The following is a 26,380-nucleotide window of genomic DNA, read 5'->3' as shown; positions in this document are numbered from 1 at the left end:
TAACAGAGAAGCATTAGGAAGTCTCTCCCTTCCTGTACACATAACATTTCTGTAAAGTAAACTTTAGAAGAGGATGGACTCCAGCTGAACTCCCCACACTCTGTACTGCTCTAGGGGCTCGGTCAGCCAATCACTGTCAGCCTGTGGCTTCCTCCCTGACCTGTTTGCTATTGCAGAGGGAGGGGCAACTAACTACTTACGGGCAGCCAGACCAATAGCAAAGCTGTAAGTAAGACAATGAGGGCGTGGTTAGGGAGGGGCTGTGCCAGTATCTCTCTGTATAAAGGAATCGCCTGTAGGCTCTGTGACTTATGTCCATGGTTGTATCCTGCCAGGGAGAGAACACACAGCAGCCATGAGCGACGTCAGTGATGTCATTGTGATCGGCGGAGGCATCTCAGGTCTGCCTGGATTATTCATTAGTATTTGTGGTCGTGTTATGAATGTTCTTGCATGTAACTGTCAGGCTAGGAATATGAAGTCACATCTGGCTGTAATGCTGACAGTGAATTGCACAATGCACTCTATGATGCAGCTTAGAGCCCATTAATACTAAACTTCAGATCCAGCCTAACCCTTGCACCCTATGCACCCTGGTAACCAGATCCACTCAATGTTCTCATTGCTTTATCAGTAAATGGATGAATTGTATATAAATGTCAGCCTCCAATATGTCTGTTTTACAAACATTACAGCGGAGCCATTCCATTTGTCTGCTGTTACAATCTGAAACATCTGGCTGGAAGCCCAGTCCATTCCCTGATGATACATATCACAAACTAGCCTGGTCTCAGCAAACTCTGGCCAAACTACAGATTCCCACTAAGGATCCAGCATAGCGTAACATTTGGTGCTAAAGAGGATGTAGGGAATCCACTGGAAACATTTGTAAAAGTTATGTTTATTTGTGTTTATTTATATTTAGAATTTGAGGTTGCATAAAGTTTGTTACCTTTGTTGTATATTTGTCTTAGAATGTATAAACAGATTAGTTATACTTTAACCAGTAGTTAGCAATCATTTCTCTAGTCACCCATAAAAGATAACTTTGTTTTCCTCCCTCTTGTATAGTAGGAGCTTGTCCAAACCTATGTTAAAAAATTCCCAGAACAGCTTTTATTAGCGGTAATGCAGACGCTCCATGTAGCTTTTATTAGTGGTTTGTGGTAGCAAGAAGTATTTTGCATCAGACATCTTAGTTTTCTTTTAGGGGAAGCCAGGTGCATTGGTAGATCTGAAGAGGTTAGAAAGGCAGCCAGGTGCATTGGTAGGCCAGATGAGGAACAAATAGTAGCCAGGTGTATTGGTAGACCGTATTAGGAACAAAGGGCAGCCACAGCCAGGTTTATTGATAGGCCAGGATAGAAAGGCAGCCAGGTGGAAGTGTAGGTTTATTTCATATCCATGCAAAGTCAACCTAGCATAAAATAACCTTAAGTTTGTACTTTTTTAAAAAAAAATGTACATTTAAAAATGTTTGATTAAATAATCTCCTAAATATTTAAAGGCCCTTATAACCAATTTGGACCATCTTGGACACGCGTTAAGGGCGGCCACGTTGCTCATCGCTTCTTCAAAAGAGGTCCTCAGGAATCTTTTCCAAAAACAGGGGGGGGGGGGTCTGGGTACATGCTTTTTTTCCCTCCTCACTTTGTACCTGCGGAAGGTCACCAAAGCTTGTGACTGTCCCTGTGTAACTGAACCTTTGCAGGTTTTTTTCATAAATCCTCAAGAACTGTGAAACAACCTTTGTTGGGGCTTTTATAGGCATTAAAAACACCTGTTTACGCTTTTGTGTCATTTTTGGCAAAAATTAATCCCAAACACCTTTTTCAGCATTTTTTTTTATTGTGGGTCTGAACAAGCCCTAAAGGTTATTTGGTCCAGGGCAGCCCTTCTCCACTTTTAAACATGGAGGATTTTTTGAATTCACTTCCACAGAACTTCGGATAATGACTGATTTATTGACATACATTACTATGATGGCCAGTGGAAAGAACGTACTTTACATTTGGGGTCAATTGGAAGAACTACTTCCTTACAGATAGCTAACAAGATCATTGGTGTCTGCATATCTTTTTCATCTGAGAAGCAGAAATGGTTCATTGGCTCAAGGAACTGTTAGAAACCTCTGAAGGAACACCAGGGTTCCACTAAACCCTGGCTGAGAAAGGCTGTGCTATGAGTATAAAGCAAAAACCTATTAACCTTATTTCTTGCTCCTGCAGGTTCCTTCCTGTTCCTTTCAGAATGGATGATCTTTGCAAGCCTACGAGCCCCCACAACCCCACTGACATAATTAAATAAACTGCAGTGTTATGCATTCCATTGCATGTAGAGAACGTCGGTAACCTGCACACATTCTAAGGCAGAAGTAATAAGTAATCTGTACAGGCTATGTGCCGCAGCATGATAATATCACTGCTACTTTTACATGGTAATAACTAGGTTTGCAAAGGGATGCGGTGTCTTTATATCTTACATAGCTACTGGGGAATAGAGTTTTTGCACATGGATTTTTGCTTTGTTTAGCTCATGTGCAGGCTGTACCACACTTACATGTACAGTATAGTACAACCTTTCTCCACCTTTTTAACATGGGGTAACTCTCGAAAATCCTTTGAGGTCTTTAGGGAACCCCTTCTATAAAGATCAGTTTTGTTAGTGGTAACTGACCTGAAATTGCTCAAGGAACCCCTGGCACCTTCTGGATAAACATGAAAAAATTATGTTGGATTTCTGTGCATATTTGTGGGGTTTCTTGATTGCTAAAAAATTGGATTGATCAACAAAGTTACAAGAATCACACAATTTAACAGTTTGCAACTGCATTCTTATATATAGATATTCCCCGCTTGTACAAAATGTATTTGTATTGTTTGGAAAGGAGGTGGGGTTAAGTAATTTGCAGACCTAGAATGCAGGTTTTACCATGTGTGCAAAAATTAAATAAAATACTTTGGTAGTAAAGAAGAGGTTAAGATGTATCTGAAAGACCTAAACATTTCCTGAGCTGGAATTGCTGGGTATACAGTTTTGTATTTGTCTTCAGATTTACTACATAACTTTACTTTGTTTGCTTTTTGATTCTATGTCAACTTTCAGATTATTGACTATTGTTTATGTAGTGAAGCTCTATTCTGTCTTGGCTCAGAATTGTTTGTTAAAATGAGACCCAAGCCATAACTTTTGCTGGGTGTAGTCCGAAAGAGGTAGAGTTATATATGCCATTTGTTCAGTTTCCTTGTCCCTCCTGACAAGAATATAGACTGCAGTAAAAACCCAACAGTTCTTACCCTTACCAATACTTACCCTTTGGTTGATGGGAAACTACCCTGAGGGGCATTTATCTCCCCTATGGTCAGTACAACTGTTAGTGTGCCTCAGTTTGCCAATCTGTCATAGAAGTTTGATCAAACTTTTGTAATGTTTCACTTCATTTAGTTAATGTGTTCTATTGCTTTGCACCAGTTGTTTTTTACAGATTATGCAAAAATGTGACAGATTTGCCAACTTGGATATTGCTTAAAAAAGCTCCCATAAAAGCATTGTAAAATAAATTTCCAGATAATTGCTCCTGTTTAAAAAGTGGGTAATATTTTCAATTATGCAGTAATGAGTCTGTTAATTCTCCCACAATTTAGTTTTATAACACTTGCAAAAACAGACAGATATTTGCAGATTGGTCACAGACAATTGCTATGAGAAGTAGGTAGCACTCACAAATATTCAACCACAAAAGAAAAAAAAAGTTAAAAAAAAGTATTTGAACTGCCAATGGCTTGTTGGATTTTTGCATGGCGCGCCAACTGGAGCACTTCTGTGTTGATAAATTCCCTCCCAGTGTTAGTTTTTTGTTTCCACCAATGTAAGACATTGTAAAGAATTTTACAAATAGATTGACTTAAATGTGGTCAGATTGAGATCTAGTCTGCTAGATTTCCAACATTTGTTAACCACTATGTAATGTGGGCCATCCAACTGGCTATAAATCTAATGCACTTCTCTGACGGTCTTAATAGAACCAAGAAAACCTGTTGTACTAGAACATTTCAGTTATGCTTAGTACACAATTACTAATACCAAAAATAATTGATCACGATAAATTAGTGATCATTTTCAGTGACAGTTTAGGAACAATGGCTGTGCAGAGTATTCCAAATAGTGGTTAGTAGTGGATTATCTTTAATAATACAACAGGGTAGATTACTAAGAACCAACTCAACCAATAATGTCAACACCTGTACGCAACCTAGACCAGCCTTTCTCAACCTTTTTACCTTCATGGAACCCTTGAAATATAACTCAGGTCTCAGGGAACCACTGAAAAAAAAACAAACCAATCCGGAGTCATTGGGAAATGTCCCCTATATTGATGGTCAGTGTGAACAATGTTTTCCTACAGGGTCGGTCAGACGGCTATCCTTAAAGACAGTTAAAAAGATTGTTAGTGTTGTGCATGTGGCCACGCCAAGTAGCGTTATACCTGGAACTACGCTGGCACTGCATCAGGAAAGTCAACCACTGCTCAATGAACCCCTTACAACCTCTAGGGTTCATAGGAACCTTGGCTCAGAATAGCTGGTCTAGATAGTTGCATAATATTATCACATCATAATAGTTGATTAAAATCTGGCATGTATACCGATCTCTAGCTAACGGTATTCCTGACAACCAACAGCCAATGGGGATGAGGAATGAGAATGCTTTTTACTATACCAATTGGCTGACAACCTGGGTACAAATAGTAACCATTTACTGTTAGCTTGTTGTCATTGCACACTGCAGGTGTAAGGAACTTACCCTCCCTGCGAGCCCGCGGTGTCCCTGGGGTTCCCATGGCGGAGGCTGCTTCCCTGCCCGCAGCTTGTCTGTCTCTGCAGGCGGAGGGATCCGTCCTGGCCAAACTACTGTTCAGCCAGGCAGCAGCCCTTGCATCCCTTTAGATGTGGTTAATGATGTTCATGCTCTCAGCACTCCTTTGCAACAAGTGCAAATTAGTGCACGTCCTAGGGGTGCTGTAGGAAGAGGTGCGCGTGTTACTATGCGTCCCTCTTGTACCCCCCGAGGGCGTGGCACACGGCTGCCTCGCCCGGGGGCAGGACATAGTTAGTTTGAATTCCCTGCGGCCAATCAGCCGCAGGGGATTTACCCAGTCTCCTATCAGACTGTGCCAGGTGGCGCAAGGTGATTGGTCATCCTGGCCATTTAAGGAGAGCCTGTCCATTACACCATTGCCCGTTATAGCCTCTGTTACCACAGTGTGCTTGGGTGTGTCTTTGTGTATGTTAAACTTTATCTGCTTGTCATCTCCTCAGTGACCTGGTCTGAAACTAACTCTGATTGAACTCTGCCAGCCCTGACCTCGGATTGTTATTGACCATTCTGCCTGCTGCCAGCCCTGACCTCGGATTGTTACTGACCTGCATTTGCCTTATCCTTCTGTACCTTGCTTGATTGAAATTAACCCTTGCTGTGCTGTGCCGTTTTGAATAAACCTGATTCAAGGATATCTGGAGTTGGTTGTGGTTTGTGTGCCCAGGCGCATTAAAGCAGGCAGTAGACTTTGTACAGGAGTCCCCCAACATCATTTTGGAGGTTACACAGCTTAAAAAAAGGCCATCAAATTCAACCACTAGAGAAATAGACATACTAAAAACCAGCAAAGTCCAAATAAAACCCCATACACATAGTTGCTAGTAAAATGTTTGTACAGTTGTTTGCAAGGTTATCTTGGGTTAAGATTCGGAAACATATAACCAAACTGAGGCAAATTTGAACACCATTGTGTACGTTTACTATTCATTTTATAATTGAGTGACTTATATATGTTAGCTACTCCTATTTATATTAATACTGATAAAATGTTGTAATGTCAGAAACAGATATGTAGACTATTATATTCCAATTTTATTTGTCCTGGTTTTACCCTGTGTAGTTCTTCAAAACTTTAACTGTTGTTTTCATTTTTATGTCCTGCCATATAATTTATGTCATACTGTACTGTGGCCTTGGATATTGAACTGTAAGTTCAATATCTTACATTTTTACAACAAAAGCCTTTACTGATAAGCTCTGCACAATTACAAGTTAGAGGTTAGGGTGCCAAAGGCAGATCTAAATCTGAGATCTCAGACTTCTGCATATTGAAATCTGTAAGCATAATTTAAGACAATAGTGCATTACTAAGAGCTAATATATAGTATATGCAACCTGCTAACACATATGGATACCCTAATAATAAATGTGTTTTGTTTGCTCCATTTTATGTTTAAAGACCCTACAGCCAGACCATTAACCTTTACAAAACATCTTCCTATATATATGGACATTTATTGTATATTTAATGTATCCAAATGTATAGACGCCAAAAAGTCATGCAGCTTGTTCAACCAAGTGGTGTTGGCTCCAGAACTATGCAGCCATCATCAAATAAGAGGTCAATGAGCCACAGATAAAGAAATGCCCTAGCAAACTTTGGAGGAAACTCTTGGGTTTGATGGAACCTTGGTTGAGAATGGCTGCTGTATAGTATTGCTATCATAGTTGTTGCTTAACCTCCCTAGCGGTAACCCCAAACGTGACTCGGGGTAGAAAAAAGTTGCTAAAAGCGGTGACCCCGAGTCACACTCGGGGTAGGTAAACCTATGGAAGGTAATAGTAAATACAGCCTTACCTGATCCCCTGGCGTCCCGCGCCATCCATTGCCGCAATCTCCGTCTTCTTCCTTCTTTTTTTGGCTGGCTTCTGCACACACTGAGTCACCGGGGGAGTTCCCGGTGCCTGTGGGGCGGGAAATTCAAAATCCATTTGTATTGCATTCAATACAAAATAACTGAATTGAAAGCAATACATTGGATTTATAAGTGTAAAAGCAGTACATTGTTTTCAAGAACATTTATTTTACAGTATATATATATTAGTATAAGTATAATATGTATTTTTTTTTTAAAAATTAGGAAAAAAAATTAATTTTTTTTTTTTTAAATATAGTTTTTTTAATTTATTCAATGTATTATTTTTACATGATTTTTTGTTTCAAACTTTTTTATACTCATACTATTATACTATACTGTAAAATAAATTTTCATGAAAAACAATGTACCGCTTTTAGACATATAAAACCAGATAGAAATGAACTGCTAGGGAGGTTAGGAATCTATTTTGGAAGCTAAAGAAAGGAGTATTTGAGCTGGGCCAGCACAATAATCAGAGAGTAATTAGATCCTACCAGAAGAGCAGAAAGCTATGACATGTGATGAGATAAGAAACTGTATTAGGGAACTGACTATTCCTGCAGCAGAAAAGTTCAAAAGGCTCATTGAATGTGAATAAAAATAATTAAGGAAAGAAAAATCACTCCAAGTAAGCCATTAAAATACTTTATTTTCTATAATTTTAACCTGCAATTTTACACTTTCCTCTATTTAGCCCTTTTTTATTTTACACGATTTTAATTGTCATTTAAGTGCTACTGTTAATAGAAAAATGTTTTGTGGGAAAAAGAGGCAATTACATTTTTTCTTGTCTAAGGAGAAAAAAAATAAAGAGAATGAAAAGAAGCTTTCTGAATACCCTATATACTCGAGTATAGGCTGAGGTACCTATTTTTACCTTGGAAAACAGGAAAATTTGATTGACTCGAGTATAAGCCGTGTGTGGGAATTTTGTTTTCATTCTAATTTAATAAATCTGCAGATGGTAAATATATGGCCACACTCCCAATAGGCCAAAATAATTAGTAGTAGCAAAGTATATATCATAAAATTTAAAACCATAAATGCAGTACAAAATATGATCAAAAAGTGGCACAAAAACTGTACTATCTACAGCGTATGTATGTTCAACCTTGCCCTGACTAGCACACTAATACCGCTGGTTGAGGATATTGAAATTATAGTAAGAGTTCTCTGAAGACCTGAAAGTTTCATTTAAGGGGTTCCCACATGTTAAAAAGGTAGGAAAACACTGTTAAAAAGATCCAGAGAGAACCCTGCCTGCTTTTGTTAAAAGTAAATACACATCATTACTTGATGTCTTTCTCATAACTTTTTCTTGCAAGTATTGAGTGCTTTCTTTCTTGCACTTGGTTATTTCTGCTTTTCTTCTGTGAAATGACCATTCCAACCCCTGGTCTGTGAATGTCATTAGTGAAGTGTAATACTGATCTTCTACATGCTTGTTTGAATTGAGGGCCACCTAGAAGCAAGTGTGCCAAATAGTACAAGTATGTTGTTTTTATTTGCACTTTATGGTAAATGCTGGCCAGCCACTGCCCCCATTTAATTCTACGTTAATATGTTGTAAATAGCAGTGTAAAAACAATTCCACTAAATTGATATAGGTGCATCTGCAGACAATCTTTTATGTGGCCATTATATTTTAAATTTTCCGTAAAAATAAAACTTTGTTCACCTCTTTTTCACTTCACTTCCCTTCCCCATATACTACGTTCCTGTTTCATTTTCTCATGTCCTCTTTTACTAAGTTGGTCTACACATATTCATTGACACGAATGAGGCTTTTGTACTAAAAGATATTCTGTATTGCTGTTAAAGGGATTATTTTATAGCACTGTTAACTGTGTGAGAGTAGTGAAATTGAAGTTGCTATAAGTTGACACTCTTGCTGTCAGTTTATTTTTTTAGTTTTTATTTCGCAGGAGTCACAAGAAAAAAAAAATGGAAAGGCAAAAATTCCCATTGGGGAAAGAGGACACAAGACAGACAGACAGGCAAGAAGGAAAATACCTACTTTGCTAGTAGTTGTAGACCATTCTCTCTATACTATAAGTGTGTTTTTGTATTGTGTCCCTGTAAGGAAATTCCCCATCACTTCCTGTTTTGAGAGGAAACTTTTAGGCTGCAATGTAGAAGCCAATAAAAACTTGACTACCCTTCATCTGCACTATCCAAATGAAAACTAATTGGTATGTCTGCAATAGGGCTTGGACACATTCAAACATGGAGTTTTCTGCTTCTGAAAGCCCATCAACTTTAGCTTTAAAAAAAAAAAAAAAAAAAAAATTAAATGGATTTATTAAGGATATTGGTATCTGCACATATCTATATGTAGCTTTACTCTCAACTATTTATTTGCCCCCCACCCAAAAAAAAAAAATGTAAGCATTGCTTTTTTATCCTAAGTAATGAGAAGTTATTAAACAAACAGAAATGTAATATATAGATTTCATCTTTTTTCTGTCTAATTATAATTTTCGAAATTCCCTATTTTTCTGTTTTTTTTTTTTTTGGTTGTTTTTTTTTTTAATAATCACGATTCGTTTACAACTATTTCCTTTAGTATTGGGGTTGTACTCCTTTTTTATATTTTTTATATTTTTACTTATATGGTTTGAAAAACAATTGAATTGGCCTTAAAAGTCCCGGTATCTGGATATTCACCAAAAACTGTTTGTGGTTCTATTGTTGGGATGTGGCCCTGTTAGTTGCAGCTCATTTTTAAGGAACAGATTGATTCATGAAAGTGGATATTTGCCTCTCTTCAGATGTCCTCGGTAATGGAATGCTAAAAGGATAATTGATTAAACACGATTCCTAATTTTTTTTTAAATTCTTTCACTTATTGTGCCTGTTATGGTCATAGTGGACTCCAGATGCAGTTGAACTTAATCATAATTTGCAGACTGTGTTCTTAACAGGCCACTAACATTTTGACATGATGTCCGCTATAATCTTATTGAGGAGCTCAGTTCATAATTTAGACAAGTCTAATAATTTAATGGGATTTATGTGATCAGGCAATTTAGTAGCATGCAGGTACTTGTAGCTCCCTATACAATGATTGTCATAATGCAAACTGAAGTTTTTTATATGGATGAGGCCATCCAAAAAATCCAATTAAGTCTCCTTCTTCAGGAAACCAGTTGATGACCATGGATTAATGCATGCCATTCTTGCTGTACTTTGTATTACCTTTCAAAATAAAGCTGGTACTGTTAACTTAGGTACACAGTACTTCTCAAAGCAGATTTCTTGTTGGCAGCATTTATGTATTCCCTGTTTACATGTTTTCTTGGTAACTAGTTGGCACTCATTTTCTTTTTCCTGCTCTGAAATGTTTCTGTTTGTGAAGTAATGGGTTTTAGTAGTCTAGTGTTGCTCTTTCTGTATTTTGCATTTCCTTTGTGCTCAGCCCATTTTTTAGACTGAAGAGCCCTTGTCTTAAATGAACTGACCATCATGTGACCAATTAGTAATTCTTTTTATGTCCAGACATTCCAGTCCCTGATTTTCAGTATGTGATGATCCTAAATTGCTGGATGATAGTTTTGTGAATCCTAATTAGTAAATCTTCTTTTTAATGAAAATGTAATCTGTAGGTAAATACACAACTGATTGTAGACATGGTGCCATTGGATGTGTGGGCTCAATTTGAATTCTCTTGTGTGATGCAGATATAGTTATGAAAAAGCGTGGATGACAGTATGGCTGAGATTGGACATGTGCAGAAGGGGCCTTTTCCTACACTGATGGGAAAGAGATGCCGACCTCATGCATGAGCATAGATTGAGACATGAGCATGGTGAGAACGTCTTTTTTTCCCCTTTACAGCAGGCTATGTCTCCAGATCTTGCAGCTGCAGCCTGATTGAGGAAGTTTTTATTTCTCAATTTAGTTCCACTTTGAGAGGATTTGGTCTTTTCCCCAGTGTTTTGGCCTAGAGCTGACATTTTGAACTGAATCCTTTTTGTGCTACTTCACATGACTGTCATATATTTAAATTGATTAGTATGTAATTTGTTTTGCAATACAAAAATAAATGTTAACTTGTGCCCGGTTGGGCTATTCATTGTTACACCAATTATTACTGTTAATTACACTGGTCAACAAACATTTTCTTGTCTAACAGATTAAAGTCATTTTAGGTTATGTTTGATGCACATATTCTAAATATGGTATTGATTTTCCTGGATTGGCTCTAGTTTTTGAAATAATGACCTGAACAATAACCTCATATCAAAAATCAAGCAAAATTAAACTAGATATGCCTATGTATACAAAATATTTTTTTTTTAATACTTTTACTTTTTTAAATGTCAATATATACTATATTCAGTATATTTACTGGACTAATCACAAAAGTCATTGAAAACCTCTTTATGGTTTCCTTTTATGCTGATGATCAGGACAATCAAGTTGAAGGCTCCAGCAGTAGTCTGCCATCATGTGTCTATCCCATCTGCCCTGATACCTTTCTTCCATCACCTTTATATCTTGATTAACCTCTGCCCTTGTTCCTCACTGAAATCGCCAAGGTTTTCTGGAAATTTTTGCAAATCCCTATGGAGACCCTTCATGCTCATACTAGCACACAAATTTTTAAAGTTTAAGAGCATGTTTTGTACAGTTCTTCATAATTTTGTACTTTATGGTTACCCAAGAAGTTCTGGACAACCATGACATAGCTGAGCCAGGCACAAGCTCCAGTATCGGTCATGTAACTTGTGAAATTTGAATCAATTACCAGTTTCTGAATCTGGGGTCCATCAAAGATTCATGCTTTTAATTTTTCAGTACTCAATTCAGGGAAGAATCTACAAATGTATTAGAAGCAATCACCGTCCTTGTTCAGAGCTTTACCAAATTACTTAATTAATCCCAACTTTATTTGTTGTGGAGGGAGAAAGATTTTTTTTTTTTCTTTGTCAACCATTGGCTCGGTAATGATGTTCACTGAACCTTTTTTCATGTTTTTCCTTTGAGGCCATGTCACTTTTTTTAGTTATCCTGCTTTGCTCTACTATCCCACAAGCAGATGAAACATGGGTACTTTGTGTATCCACTTTGCTGTCCAAGTAGGAAGTTCACTATTTTTTAATCCACACATATGGAGCATTGGTGTTCATGTAGCAAAGCTTTTGTAAGACCATTTTGATATTTTCATATTCTTTTTTGTTTTGTTGGGTGACCAATTGTAATTGACGCATAGCCGTTGCAATTGTGCAGTAAAACAGATTTCAAACTTCGAGTGGAACTGTCTATGAAAAGCCGCCAGTCTTCTGCTCGGTATTCTGGTACTCCCATATGGGCTAGTAGTCCAGGGATGTTACAACAGTACAAAAACTCTCCATCTTCACTGAAATATGGTAGGAGTGTCACCCCTCCTGTCCTATAAACTGTTATTTTAACTTCCGGTCTCAGACAGTTCTTTTCTTTTAGCCTGGATGATAAAAGTTCAGATTCTTGTTTTGGACAGACTTAGGTCATGTATTAAATCATTGAGCTCTTCTTGGGAGAACTGCTGGTTTGATGAAACACCTCCTTCATTTTCACTTCCACTGCTAACTCCTGGATTACACTCCAAACCCTGTATATCCTCCATGTCAGATACAGGAATATCAGGGTGTGTACTGAACACTGGTATGGGAACATCAGCACCATGCGGCACAGGTCGTCTTGATGATTCGGGGTACTCCAACTTGTTTTTCTTGTGTCGATTGAAACCTTTTACATTCACAGCACAAACATAACAATCATTATGATGATTTTTGGGCTCTCGCCATACCATAGGTACACCAAATTTTCAAACTTTTCAGTATTCCATTTTTCCACATAGACACTCAAGTTTTAGATACCATATGGGGAGCCCAATACTTATCATGGTCCCCCAGTTTATTACCAAAATATGCAAGATAGGCTTGTTTCACAAATTCTGTAATGTTTCTTCTGTTTTTGCTGAGAATATTCACCACAAATGTAGCAAAATACATTAGGGTAATTTAAACAACTTTTAGAAGAACTTTTGTAAAAAAAAGAAAATGTATGAATAAAAAGAAGGCAAATGAAAGTTTCATGAAAATAATACTACATTTAATATATAAAAAAAATAAAATATTGGTTTAAATAAAGATTGACATATTATGCTGTAATATTGATCCAAACAGCTATTTAGCCTCAGTTAAACCCTAAAATATTATCAAACCAAGCAAAGAGCTTGCTCCCTTCCCTCAGCATCCAATTTTCAGTGTTGGAATATTTTACCACCTCTATATTTCAGAACCCAGCATTGGTTGCTGCTGTTCCTTAACTTATGTGGGGAAGGTAAGGTTGAGAAGAGGAAATAGATTATTAGGTTACAAGTATAAAGCGTGTTTGCTACTTGTCACATCAAATTTCCCAGGATCAGGCTGATTGAAGCACTTAATATTGATTGCTTTGTGTACTAAAATACCTTGTTTCTAAGATAACGAGACACTATAACCACAATCAGTTTGATTAAATGGCATTGTTTGATAATAGTCTGACCTTTGTGCCAAATTAACTTGCTTAGTTGTATTGGCCATCTATTTCCACCAGGACACTAATAAATCCTTTCATGGCTAAAGGTCAAAGTTGAATACTCAGACCAAAAATTAGGTAGGGGATTTAAAAAAAATTGACATTTACTCCTTTTTAAAATATATCCAAATGACTAATTTTGTCTCCCTTATATTTACTCGTTCTTTAGTATATATTATAGTATATGTTAAGTGTATGTTCAATGGGTATGTACAATTTTTTTTTTTCTTATGAGAAGCGTACAAATAAACAATAATATCAATAAAATGCAATTTTGGTGATTTTTTTTTTAATTAGTTTTCATTCACTTTTTGGATTTACATGTTGCAGAGCTCAGGGACAGTTGCAGCCTGGCAGCTTTAGTAGGCACTGTGCCACTCATTCGCTGTGCAAGTCATTGTGACAGCTGGAGCTGACCTGTTTGTTTGTAAGCATAGCTCATGAGGTCACAGTTGGCTGTCATGTTGTTTACATGATCAAAAGCAAGACTGATTGATTTCCATCCATTGGTGAGAGACAAGTGTTGTCAGGTACACAGGAAAGGACGCTGTGTGAGTGTGTAAGTTTGACATCCCCATCTGCTAGGCTTGTTTTTGAACAAACCTTGTGCGAATATGATGATTAGTTCTTATGACAAACTCATGTTCAGAAACTGTATTGACTGTTCCAAATGTTAATTCAAGACCTGCCGTTGTCAGTGATGGAACAGTTTCAGAACTAGAAGCACGCACAGTTGGATTAACGTTCCCACGACATGGGGAATTGAGCCTGAGAACATTAATCCACAGGTTGGAGGTGTCTGTGGGGCTAAAAAACATTTGATAAAATAATAAGTGCTTCTTTTCACAAAATGTCCTGCTTGTTTCTTTTTTTACATGAGCTGATAAACAGCCCAATTAAATAGCATTTTTTTAAAAACAAGTAAACCTTCTTTTGTAATTACCTTGCTTGTTTTTTTTTTTTTTGTTTTTTTACTACACCTGACAAACTAATACAACTGTTCCTTACTGTCAGGGAGAAAGGTGTTATATATAAGCACTGATCAGTATAACTGACAAAGTTTGCTATATTCAATTTTCTGTTTATCTTCTACTGCTAACTTTTACACAGCCCCCTGTCCTACATCATCTTCTTGCTGGAATTAGAGGTATGGATAGTTTGGTGAATGTACACTGCAAAACTAAAGTTTACACATTAGATCAGTTTTTCAGAAATGAACAATTTTGTGGGATTGAACAAAGAATGAAGAATGCAGAGCTCGTAGTACCACTGTTCTGGCTTTACATGATCAATATACAAGATTACACACTTCCTGGCCATGCATAATGATATCTGCACACATGATAGAAGATGACAGATAACTGTCAGAATTAATTCGTCAGTTTGATTCTTCACTGCAACCAACAATCATTGTGGATCGTCATGTTTTAATAAGCAATCATCTAACAATATAACAGTAATCATTCTTCTTGAACGATGATTATCGAGAGAGTTTACAAATCGTAGTGCAAAAAACTTAAAGGCTATGTTCACACTGGTGGTGAAGTTGTTGTGAGTTTACCTCTTTCTGACAGCATCCCTATAGAGAATGAATAGGGATGGCAGTAAGCATTACTAGTACTGCTCACTGCTGTTCTAGGAAATCAATATCTGCATTAACATAATCCATTGCGATTGGAACAGGGTGACTGAGTTACCTATGTGTTTGCAAATTCTGGGGTATGTTCCTAGCACGTGTTTGATTTTAATAAGCAGCTTGAATAAACTACAAAACTTTTTGAAAGTTAAAGCGCAAGTCCATTTAAATGTTACCAACTGTGCCAAGTTATTTCCTTTGGCTTTTTCTTTTTATATTTTGGGGAATCCAGAAAGGTAGTCCACAATTCTCACATCTTGTATCTTAAAGTTCCTATATCTTGTATACTAAAGGCTTTGGCGTGCTGCTGGTTATAAAGTAAAGTAAATACAAAATGTACATTTCCGGTTGAAAGGTTTCTCTTTATCCCTTGTTTTGGGGACAAAATGTTACCTTTCTTGCTTTTTACATGTCAGTGGTAACCAATACAAACAAAAGGCTGAATCTCCCAAAATAAAGGTGACATTAAACCTAACTGAGCATAGAATTCTTCTCCAAAACTAAAAAAATGATTTTGCCAGATGATACTCCTACATTTCCATATGCATATATCCATGTATCATTATCAATGTAACACAGGAATGTGTATACGTACCTGAAAAAGATGGAAAATGCCCAGTCAATCTGTAATGTTCTATATCAAAAACATTCTGAATTTACTCCATGAGTATTATCACTCAGGATGTTTTTACTCTAATAGATTACTATCATCTATATAATGTTTATCCCCTGCTCCAAGGAGGAAAAAATATGGATCAAATATTGGTCATCACTCGGAATCAGGTATTGGCTGATGTTATAGTTGGTGTGATGATCCCAAATTGCTGGATAATAGTTTTGTAAATCTTATTAAAAATTTTTTTTTTTTTTATGAAAACGTAATGAGGAGCTTGGGTGAACTGTCTGCAATTGAATGTGAATTAAAACTATGTGGCAGTAAATGATCCTGGAGTTAAGCTCTGTTCGTTCAAACATCCAAATATATACTGTGTTGAATGTAAAGTCTATAGGAAGACACCAAATGTATCCTGAAATTCACAACTCATTTACTATATATAACAATGTATCAGTGTGCAGGTTGGATTGCTTGCAACTGTAGGTATACTGCTATAGTAATTTTCCCCATGGCATCAGTTACGGTCTTAAGTCTGTAAAAAAAGATAACTTGGAGATTTTAGGTTAAGCTAACAGTCTCAAGTACGAACTGTGCTTTGGGAGTTTTGAAATGTAACATTATACTTGGAGTAACAGCACAATTAAATCATTTAGAAATGATACTTGTATATATCCACATATTGTAAATTGAGTGAATTTAAATTCCTTACATCCTCATAATGAAGAACACAGCAGGTGAATGTAGTGCAATTACATTGACAGCCATGTTCCTTTTTCTACATTCCCAGTGAAATATTTAAACCCTTTTCCAGTGGAAAATCCAATTTAGTGGATTTTTTCTTTGATATATGTACATTATATATATTTCCAGTTCAGAAATTATTGTGATAAGGTTAATATTTAAGTACATAAGGTTTAAAATAAGCCCTCAATGAGGGTTGTAGTTCCAGTCACTGTGGAGCAAATCATTCACTAATTTCAGATAAACAGAAGTTGTTCAAGCTGTGTCTGAGCATGTTTGCTTTTTCTTCCTGTGCATCACCTTTACTTTGCTACTTTACATTACTTTGCTGAAATCATAATTTAAAAAGGCATATTTATATATGTACATATTTATGTTATAATTCTATATGTTTGTTAAAGGCATTCAAAAAAAAAAGCTTAAACTTATGACAAGGTTACATTTAGTTATTGGGGCATTTTGACTAATATCAGAAAAAGTAGCTCTTCGGTCTCCTTTTAACATAAAAATAGCTGTGCTATTGATTTCTGGTTTCTAGAATCATTTAACAGCTCAAACTTTTATCTTAATGCCACAGTCAAAGCTAAAGTGGATTATAATTGAACTGTCAGTAAAGTATACTAATGATGCCACTATTGTCATTGCAGGTCTTACAGCTGCCAAGTTGCTTGTTGAATCAGGACTTAATGTTGTGGTACTGGAAGCACGGAACAGAGTTGGAGGAAGAACGCATACAATTAGGGTAAGTCAGAATTTTGTATGCTTTTTTTACTCGTTCTACAGGCACTGAAAAGTAAGTAAAAAAAAGTCTACTTTAGTTTAGCATGGTTATCATAACCCACACCAGATACCTGACTGCTTCTTCTGCAAATTACCTATACGGGGTGTCAAACCAAAGTTTATCTTGTGTCAAAGCTGCATCTTTGGCGAATGGTGGGGTGATCATCAAGCAGCAGTGGGAGAAATAGAGAAAGCACAGGTCTACAGAATGCAGGAGCAGGTAGTTCCTTACAGTGGACTTTCAGGTTCATCTTCATCTCTAAAAACCAGCACTGCAGTGATTATTACCAGGTTTCTAAACTATTATGAGACTAGCACTCTGATCCAGCAGTGTTATCTGTGAATCCATCAAACTGAAGGACCTGGGCACATTATTAAAAGTACACTGCATGATAAGAATATTACAGACACCACTTTTGCTGCCATAAAAAAGGTTATCTGATAGCATAAAATCAAACAGACAATAATGAATGAGCCAATTCAGAGGTAACCCAAACACAGTGGCTGGAAAAGAAAGGCATTTAAAATAACAGAAGTAAAAGAAGAAACCTGGATGAAGGAAAGTAGAGAATGGGCGACTGCGTGGGGAGGGGATCACTAGTTGTCTGCAAGCTTTAATGGAACTAAGTTTAAAATGACGAAGAACCCTGGAAGTGCAAACACAAGCTTCAAGTAAAAGCCACAGTGTGATCATGAAGTTGAACCATCAACTCTGTATTCACCATACACTGTATTCGTTATAACTTCTTTCACCATTCTAAAAGGATGGGGATTATCACTGTCATTGAGCAGAGGAAAAAAACCTAAGATGCCCTTCCTGACCAAGGACATCCTATGTGTGGAGTCATTGGGACAGGAGTGCCCATCACCTAATAAATATAGAGAAAATAAGGGACTAAAGTTGTTTGTTGAGTGGACACCCTCAACCTATTTGTAACAGTGTGACAACTGCCTGTCCTTACCCTCAGCAAAGCTTGGAGACATGAGAAAATAATCTCTGGAGGGTGACTGGGCATGTGTACCAACAAAACAAAATTTCATAATGGAGTTTGAGTTAGGAAATATTTTTGCATATTATCAGGAAAAGTTTGTCTCCAGTTGACTTAATTTAAAGTAGAAGAATTTAATTGAACAATCGGAAATTGTAGACATTCTTTGATATAGAAGTCCTTTAATTGCACCTAAGCAATAACTTCAAATCAATCAAGTAACACCTGAAAAAACTACTGTACTTTGGACTTCATAACTGTATATCTGGATAGTATGATTATGAGATAATGAGGTATTGTGCCTTTAATTTTTAGTCTCACATATTTTGGAGGGAGATTTGGTGATGTCACTGTTTTTCTTGCTGAAAGGGAAGCTGTACTTGAGGACATGCAGATGGGTATTGCCATCTTTCTGCTTTATTCAGATTGTAAGTGTATGTCCTTTTCTTCTCCTGTTGCTTTATTCCTCCATTAGTAATAGATTACTTTTAGATGTCCGCTAATACTTGGGTAACCAAAGCCTCTTACCTCTGCCAAAATGGCAATCCCCGAACAAAGGCATGATATGAGAAAAGGTCAATAAATGAAAAGGATAATCTGCAGGAAGCTTACAGATAACAATGTTGATAATTCCCTAATTGACATTTTTGGACACAGCTTTCACAGTTCTTGGTCCTGTCTAAAGCTCAACAAAACCAAAAATTAAACACTGCAAATTGTAATATAATTGCCTCCATGATAGTGGGAGGGTCAGCCGTGTGTGACCATGTAAAACCCGGAGTAGAAAGAACAGTAGATGTCAACCCTATTTGGAATCTACCCAGCATTACTGTACTCCAGTAGAATCATGTGTGGAGGAGGTGTGGTGTGTGTTGTCACTGTAGTAAGTAAGTATTCAATTGTCTAACAGAAAGCCAAAATCTATGAGAGGCCCCGTAGCAGCAACATGGGGTTTAATTGTAAAAAGTTGGTTCTAAAGGTTTTACTTATTTTGTTTGCTGTTGGCTTTGAATGGTAAAACTTTTGTTTTAAATGTAGGGAGATTTTTTTAGTGTTCGGGATGTTGTGATGTTATTATATGACAAGAAGAGATGCTCAGTGTCAAATTTATGATTCTTTAGAAAGGTCTGGCTGTATATGTTGTGCAATATTTGTTATCCATGGTAAAAATATTTCAAGCATGTTGAAAATTTTTTTAATCTCTTTCCAGGAATCTTAATGTACACCAAATAAACTCACGAATGTATGTGATACTCAGATTATTTGATGAAAAATATAGTGTACTATTGGTTAATTGGCATTTTGAAAAGAAAAACCATTAATCATTTGACAGAACAGGATTATTTAGCAAGTAAACATTGTTATTAGATATCCAGCATAGCACATATTACATTATTATGTTATTTATCTGAAAGAAAAATTTTGTGCAATATATATAACTTTTGGTTAAAATGTATTTAATTCAAGGTTCTTTCATTCAAGGTACTGCAAGGTACATTTTGTTTTTGGCATTCATCTTGAAAAAGATAACGAAAACAGAGGTAGTCATTAGTACTCCCTACACTCCCTAGGACATCTGTCCAAGTAGCATCTCCATTGGGCCACTATGTAAACAGCAGATTGTCACTATTGTTTTCAGAACCAGGTGTATCTAATTTTTTTGTTTTTTGTTTTTTTTTTTAATATCCTAAGAAGCCATGAAGTATTTTATTTGCATTATATAATTCAGTTTGGCAAACAATTGGGGGTCATCACAAAGAATAATATTTTTAATCCTTTATTTAAAAATTAAATTTGAATTCTGACTTTGAATTTCTAAATCCAGTTTGTTTAGTTTCTCCAATGAACTTATGGGACTGGACTTGATACAACTTTTATTTTCCATTTTGCTCACCTATAGTTCTAAAACTGAGCTTTACGGTAAACCACTAAGAGCATTAGACTATTAATTATATGAATCATTGTTTAATACAATCTTTAAACCAGATTTCTATTAATTTACTGATCAAATTTTCTAATCTTATAACCCTAACGTTCCAACTAGCCATCTATGGGGTAGTGTGTCAAATGATTTTGCAAAGTTTGAGCTACTATATCCACAGCCATTCCTTTGTCTAAAATTTTGCTTAATTCTTGAGGGTGGCTTCTTTTGACTTTGATCTTTCTTGAATCCATGCTATTGCTTAAAAATATTATGAAAGAAAAAAAATCTATGTGGTCTAATAAATTTCCAACTATAAAAAATAAAGGTATAGGTCAGTAGTTTTAACAGCCTTCATTGCTATATACAGTAAGCATGCAAATATCAGTTTATTGACCAGTTACTAGAAATTTGGGAAACCTTTGCAATAGGATTTTGAGTTGTTTTTGTCTGCGGACTAGAAAGTTTAGTTTCACAAGATCATGTGCAGATGATATTGTGTTCGGCTTCTCTAGGAAACATGAAACCAGTTTGGTTAGGGTGTATTAGTTATTTATATGTTTACAGAATGAACAAAAGATGTCCCTTCTACAATAAAATCAACTGCCTGTTCACAATCCTTTTTCTGTGGAGTACACTAAACTGTGCATGTGCACGATGTTGGGATATGCGGAGTTTCCCATCTTCCTCCGAGGCTGCTGGGATATGTGCAGGAGTTACGGATATGTGCAGGAGTTACATCATTCTGTCCTGGCCAATAAAGATGGCCAAGGATCGGACATCCAGAAAAAGACTGGGTGAAGATTGTAGCATCTTTGGCAGAGCGGGGTCACATCAATGTATTAAAAGAATTGCCATCAGGCAGGTATAATGATTTGATTGCAGGTATTGCCTGAATCTTTTGCAATAAAGGATCCACCTGGCTCCATTTTTTTCTTTTAGGTTTAGTTTTGCTTTAGGCTTTTTTCTAGTATGTTAGTGAATAGTTTGAAAGTCACAACCTTGACTTACACTAAACATGTATACATATATATGATTGTACACACATGAAACAGAGAATTCTGCATAAATGCACAATTTAATGCATGTGATTATTAAGAATAAGTGTTTTTTTTTGTCATACAGAACAAAGAAGTCCAGTATGTTGATGTCGGTGGTGCATATGTTGGACCAACTCAAAATCGTATTTTACGAGTGGCAAAAGAATTAGGTATACAAACATATAAAGTCAATGTACAGCAAAGGCTTATCCATTTCAAAAAGGTAAGTATTTGATAAATATTTTACCTATTACTTTATACTTGTTGCAGATCAGTGGTATTGTAGACAGTGGGTCTGATTTAATAAAGCTCTGTAAGGCGGGTGAGGATACACTTTCATTAGTAAAGCTGGGTGATCCAGCAAACCTGGAAGGGATTTCTTAAAAGTAATTTGCTATGTGTTAACAAATGTTTTCAATCCTGGACCAGATCTCAATCTTTTTTGTAATTGCTATATGTTTTGATATACACTGTCTATGTTACTCACAAGTCTTTGTGACCTTTGTAACATGCACTAGGGCTGTGTATCTACCTGATATGTATCATGATACAATTCAATACACTGCAATTCTGTAAGCAAGGAAATATGTTGCAAGTTTTTAAATTCTAATTTAGAAAAACGGAAAAAACAAATTACCAGTAATCCAGCCTGCCATCATTAGATTGTGGACAGCATTGCAGGAGTGTGGCTTAAAAACAAAGGATTTCCCCAACCCCCTAATGTCACTGTTTTCTTGTGTACTATATAAGCAGTTGTCTAGGATTGCTAACAAAATATACATGTAACAAACTATTACAATAAACAAGTGTAAGAATTAATACAGAAACACTGGTACACAGAAGTATAAATTTAAGTCAGCTTGCAGCTACAGCTTCTCTTATCTATCCAAAGTATTGCCCAGGGATTTACTACCAAATTTCCTTTGCCATATTCTCATCTTTGCTATTTGTTAAAGTGAATTTTTATCTAATCATAAGTTTGAATAGATTGGCAGAATATAGGTTAAAAAAAAGAATGCCATGGATTTCCATGTCTTGGTAATGAATTTAAAAACCGTGGGACAAAGTACCACTAGTTGAAGTACATTGAGCTTACATGGAATACTGCCATGCATTTGTTTTCATGTAATAAACATCATGATATACAGGCGTATATAAGGCTTTTGTTTAGATTTTTAAGGAAAATTCTGGCACTTGTTCATATACTTTGCAACTACTGATCTGGAACACATATGTAATATGAAATGCTGGGGCGCCCAACAAAGACATGACCGTTTTTCTTTATTTCTTTTAATAGTATTAAAACGGCGTAAGATATTTCACAAAACAGTTCAAGGTGCCCCTCACTCACAAACCTACCCCCATTTCACCCTCAACACAGCAGATTCAAACCTTGGACCTGATTTATTAAAGATCTCCAAGGCTAAAGAGGATACACTTTCATATGTGAAACTTGGAATGGACTTCTTAAAAAGTCAATTGCTATTTGTTAGCAATGTTTTCTATCCTGGACCAGATCCTTTCCAGGTTTGCTGGATCACCCAGCTTCACTGTTAAAAGTGTATTCTCTACAGTCTTGGAAGAGCTTTAATAAATCATGCCCAGTTTGTCCTAGAGCTATACTCCTGTGCTGTGCCCAGAAACATTGATGCCTTACCTGTTATTTACAGGACCTGGAAGTCAGGTAGCAATTCAATGTCTCTAAGGAAAAAAGGAAAGCAATGATTTCCATCAGAAGGTCACTGGCTAAAGTGCTTAATACTCGCTCTGCTGCTCTTTTCTCAAACTCAACTATGTCTGCATTTTGCTAACCTCATTTCTGCACGGATTAGGTGCAGAAAAGACAGACTGTCCTCGTAGTGCAATATGAAAAATAGAAAGCCCACAAGATTAAATTTTATGAATGCAAATATCCTGTTGGAATGGGAGGGCAAAATGATGATGACATTCTGCTTTGGGAACAAATCTTAACCACCTCTTACATATCTGAGCATGAAACAATTTCAGCAGTTTTTCTTCAGGTCCAGTTTTTATGGCCACTATCATCAAAGTGATTTTAAGTGTGAAGTTTAAACTAGTATTCTTCTCTACATTTGTAATCTCATCAACAAGAGTTTTTTGCAATTATCCAACACATATAGACACACCCTGCATGGATTAAACGTGTTTTATATCAAGGTGGATTTGAATAATTTATGGACACTGAAAAGTTACATTTTACCAGGCCAAAGTTGGACTATAATGTACCAAATATTTTGATGTGTTGAAAGTTTTTATATATATAATATATATATACCACTATTCATGTTCACATATACATTTAAAAATTGTAAAGAAATGAGAATTATTTCCTTTCCTTTTTAAATAAAAATTCATATAATGTATATTACTGCGACAATAATTTATTATGTAATTTATTGTTAAATACTACTCTTCTATGCCATTCTGCGTCTTTCTTATTTTATGAAACAACCAAATAAATAAATTGGAATTTCCTTGTAACCATGGCAATACAGCATCCTCTGGAATATCATTTCCTACTCAGTGTGATTCCCAGCAGTGTTCTCTATTACAACACTGGCTCAAATCATGTGATTATAGCAGGTAGATTCTCCAAATTAGCTCTCAGGTAGTGGGAAGTGAGCAGAATGCCAGTTAAACAAACAGAATAAATTGTTGCAATATATATACCAAACCTGTAGAGATTATTTTTTTTTCCAGAAAAATTGATTATTCCTTGAAGTAGAACTATGATCATCCATTAAATATACTGTATACTGCAGCACTTAAAACGGCAATCGTAAAATATAAAAAAATCTATTACAAAGGTTACATGCTTGTTTAGGTCTAGAAGCCATATAAAGAGAAAGTTTACTTTTTTGTTCCCACAGGCTCCTCCTCCATACTACCGCTTTATTGCAGCATCCTCCATAAGCAGTGGTCGCATGTTTGCATCAAATAGTATTTGGGTTTGACTGTTCTCCCCATACTAACCAAACTCTACCATGTTTATGGGCTTAGAACTTAAAACAAACATTAGAATGCAAGTTAAGGCAATGCCCCTGATTCATCAATAAAATCCGCGCTCGCTGGAAGCATTACACATTCCTATATGTACCTAAATAATTTTATGAAGTTTCTCTTTATCTTGCTGTATTACTTGACTGTTTTTTTCCATCTTCTAGATATCTTGTTTTTGAAGTGGAATCTATTTTATATGAAGGTTGCAAAGGTTCATTTTTCATATTCTCTTCTCTTTATAACCTTTCCTCTGGAGCTCTTTGTGAGAAAGATAAGAAAAAAAATTGCTATTTCAGGCATTATTGTTCAGTGCGAGTTTTTCAAGATATAGTGATTAATGGCTTCAATATACCACCAACACACTTTATGGAAACGGCAAGCAAAAGCTGTTTATTATGTATGTATGTTGTGTTGTACTTGTGCTCTGTCACGTACACTGCAAATTCATCTTTCTCTCAAGCTTGGTTAGATTTTACTGTTCCATAATAATTAACACTTACTTAGGAGAGAGACAGTAAACATTGCACATTGATCTTTGACTCTTGCTGGGGCCTTTTCTACCTAAACTGTAAAGCTTATATTTTGCAGAGATTCGAGCAATCAAAGAGATTTATTTCAGAAGATTACTTAAACCAAACCAGTGACATAGAAAATACTTTAAAGAGAGCAAACTTTGTTTTTAACATGTTTTCTTCATTTTGTTATTTTTTGTATTAAATGTAAGAATAAAGGTCAAGGTTTATTATTATACCTTTTTTTCAGAATGTAGCATATATATTATCTATTATAATTAGCCAGGAGCCAGAGCTGTAGAATATGCTGTCTGAAGATTTTTGCAGATCTATACTTTATACTTTATAGAACATGCCCCCAGCTGTTCAAGCTAATTCCGTATACACACAGCTGGATAAATTCTGAGGATGCACAACCCTCATCCTAGTTTATATGGGTTTGTAGGTAATACAGCTGTGTTAATAAATTTATATTATTATGTTTATAGTTTTAGACTAAAATTTACCATGTTTAGTTGTGAGCCTATGCCCACTTTCCTAAGTTTTTTAAAACGTTTGTGAGCTTTTTGGCCCTGTTCGCACTATTGTGGTGATATAGTGGAGGCAGGTTGGGTTACATTAAGGCAGCCTAATAGCCAATTCCTATTCCTGTGTCACTTATTTTGTTTATGGAGGGAGCCATGGTCAGTATTAGTTTGCCCATGGCTAACACCTTCTCTGCACCTCAAATCAATTACTTAGGGGGCTTCCTTTGTAGTTTACTGGAAAACTGAGAAGATTGTTGGATATATCAGTTTAGTGCATAAGTTACAAAGATATTGTAAATCAGTGAGATTTTTTTTAGTTGGGAATAAAAACATTCACTCATTGATAAACATGAATTAACTCCTAATAAAGAAATTGCACTAAATGACTCCGTGGGAGAATGACCTGAACATTTCATGAGACATCCAAGAATGGCAAGATGTGGCTTATAATCTATCAAAAATGTATCTTCATATATCACAATATAATTTCTCAGTATCTCCTTTATGCTTTCGGGGTTGCAGACGTATGGGTAGAATATCTTGTGGCCCTTTCTTAAGGTACAGAGGTTTTAGAATCGGATTTATAAGCATATATTCCCAATGACCCTGGTCAGTCTGCTCAAGACTCCAGAAAGTGCACTTTTTCTTAAATTCCACTGCCCTCTCTCTAAACCACTCTTACATCTTATATCCTATATTTTACTGGCTGCTAGAATTACCATAGCCTTTCATTGGAACTCCCCAATGATTTTGCCAAGCATAAGTTAAGCTCAACAAAAAAAATCCCAATTTGGGGGCAAAAAAGTGCATCTTATGGTCCGAAAAATACAGTGTGTGTGTGTGTGTGTATATTGTGGGAATTAGCTGGACAAATGGTAGGCAAGTAGCAGGACTGGATTCCAAATCAGGGTTTTATTGCAAAGAAAAAAACAAAAAATTGTCCCAACAGGATTGCTTCACGTCAGCCGGTTAAAGAGCAAAAACATAAACACTTATCTCCAGCGGTCCTGTGTGCTGTAACAGTCCATTTCCAACAAAAAGGCAGAAAATCAACTAGGGTCACCTTGTCTGTAGAGTCTTGTCTCTCTCTCTCTCTCCCCCCCCCCTTTTTCTCAGGAACACTGTGTAGAGGAATGTTCCCAAGCCCTCTCCAGTAGAGTCTTTTCCTCCCTTGCTTTCTGGCAGCCATTCCCTTTTTACTTCCTCTGGGAGCTGCACCTGGACTCTTCCCCAGCAGTGGGGAAATCCCGGGATGGCCTGCTAGAACAGCCACACTCCAATCCCTGGAATTTACAG

General features: G+C 36.3%; 1 protein-coding gene across 1 annotated transcript in view; it reads left to right on the top strand.

Moving 5' to 3' along the window:
• Nucleotides 1-278: 278 nt before the first annotated feature.
• LOC140341366 (amine oxidase [flavin-containing] A-like) overlaps nucleotides 279-26,380 on the top strand; it is a gene marked incomplete in the record, with an annotated part of 55,058 nt that continues 28,956 nt past the window's right edge. Inside the window, 3 exon segments of the mRNA XM_072427067.1 lie at nucleotides 279-401; nucleotides 16,942-17,036; nucleotides 21,110-21,247. Coding sequence (XP_072283168.1) covers nucleotides 356-401; nucleotides 16,942-17,036; nucleotides 21,110-21,247 — 279 coding nt within the window.

Source organism: Pyxicephalus adspersus, chromosome 1, assembly GCF_032062135.1.
Source record: "Pyxicephalus adspersus chromosome 1, UCB_Pads_2.0, whole genome shotgun sequence".
In the NCBI taxonomy this organism is placed as follows: Eukaryota; Metazoa; Chordata; class Amphibia; order Anura; family Pyxicephalidae; genus Pyxicephalus; species Pyxicephalus adspersus.
Note: the sequence above shows the minus strand (reverse complement) of the source record. Positions and strands in the feature narration are given on the sequence as shown.